Source organism: Trichinella spiralis, assembly GCF_000181795.1.
Source record: "Trichinella spiralis strain ISS 195 chromosome Unknown Scfld5178, whole genome shotgun sequence".
Classification (NCBI taxonomy): domain Eukaryota; kingdom Metazoa; phylum Nematoda; class Enoplea; order Trichinellida; family Trichinellidae; genus Trichinella; species Trichinella spiralis.
Window position 1 is genome coordinate 1 of NW_003532117.1, and position 969 is coordinate 969.

The window sequence follows — 969 nt, forward strand, 5'->3', positions numbered from 1 at the left end:
GTGGATTCATTCCACTTTGATAACCCCTCTTGAATCACTGCACTTGGATACTAATTTTCAAGCAAATGTTATAAGAACTGGAACAATGGGATGAGAAAAGAACATTGATCTACATCGGATATTTGTTATTATTAACAGATCGTGAATGACTTATTCCAAAACAACAATTTACTTTGATTATTCTTGGATCATAGGCCACATGAACCACTTTCTTATTGCGGATGACTGCTTCGAATTTGATGGCCATGTGTGCCATGATCTTTCTTTTCAAAATGTCACTTATGCGATTCATTTGTCATAATGAACCTCGCTGCTTCGGATCTCATTCACTTTAATTTAATTGAATCTGGACGATTTTCCATGTGCTTCTGGGTTTTTAATGGACTTTTCGGTCTTGGATAATGTACACAGAGCAACCCTTTTGCCGATGTTCGGGCACAAAATTTATTTCCTGGATAACAGCATATGTTCCATTGGCTAACCTCAATTACTGAGCGTACCTATTATATATTACATATGTATACATATTCATTTTCTTATTGCAACTGCCGCTAACTGACCAACCACAGGATCTAACTTTACTTCTAAATCATGATCCCAAGGTTTGTCAACTAAAGTTCTCAATGATTCGACTGCTTTCTCCCAAACAACGGTCTCTTCGACTGTCGCTATCCTTTCCAACGGGCTCTTTAAAAGAAAAAATCATTTCATTCAAATAAAACACCACGTAAATATTCTAGCAAAGACAATCAATACGTCTGTTAAGAAAAAATAAATGTTCCCAGTGAAAAATAATAAGCTGCAAAATGTAAAATAAAGATGGAAGTAGCATTTAAAAAATTTTTTAAACACCTGAATTTCAATAATAAAATTTTCTTCAAATAAAATTTATTCCTGACGTTTCTTTATCGCTTACAGCATCCTGAAACATACTAGGCAGTTTCCGGAAAAACTGTCCAAAAAACAATC

The 969-nt window shown here is 34.5% G+C and overlaps 1 protein-coding gene across 1 annotated transcript; it reads right to left on the reverse strand.

The window, feature by feature from the left end:
* Positions 1-528: 528 nt before the first annotated feature.
* Positions 529-687, reverse strand: Tsp_15740 (serine/threonine-protein phosphatase PP2A regulatory subunit; the record flags this gene model as incomplete). The annotated part of the gene is made up of 1 exon (XM_003366924.1): positions 529-687. A coding segment is annotated over one exon (159 nt), but the record flags the coding sequence as incomplete, so codon positions are not given.
* Positions 688-969: the final 282 nt, after the last annotated feature.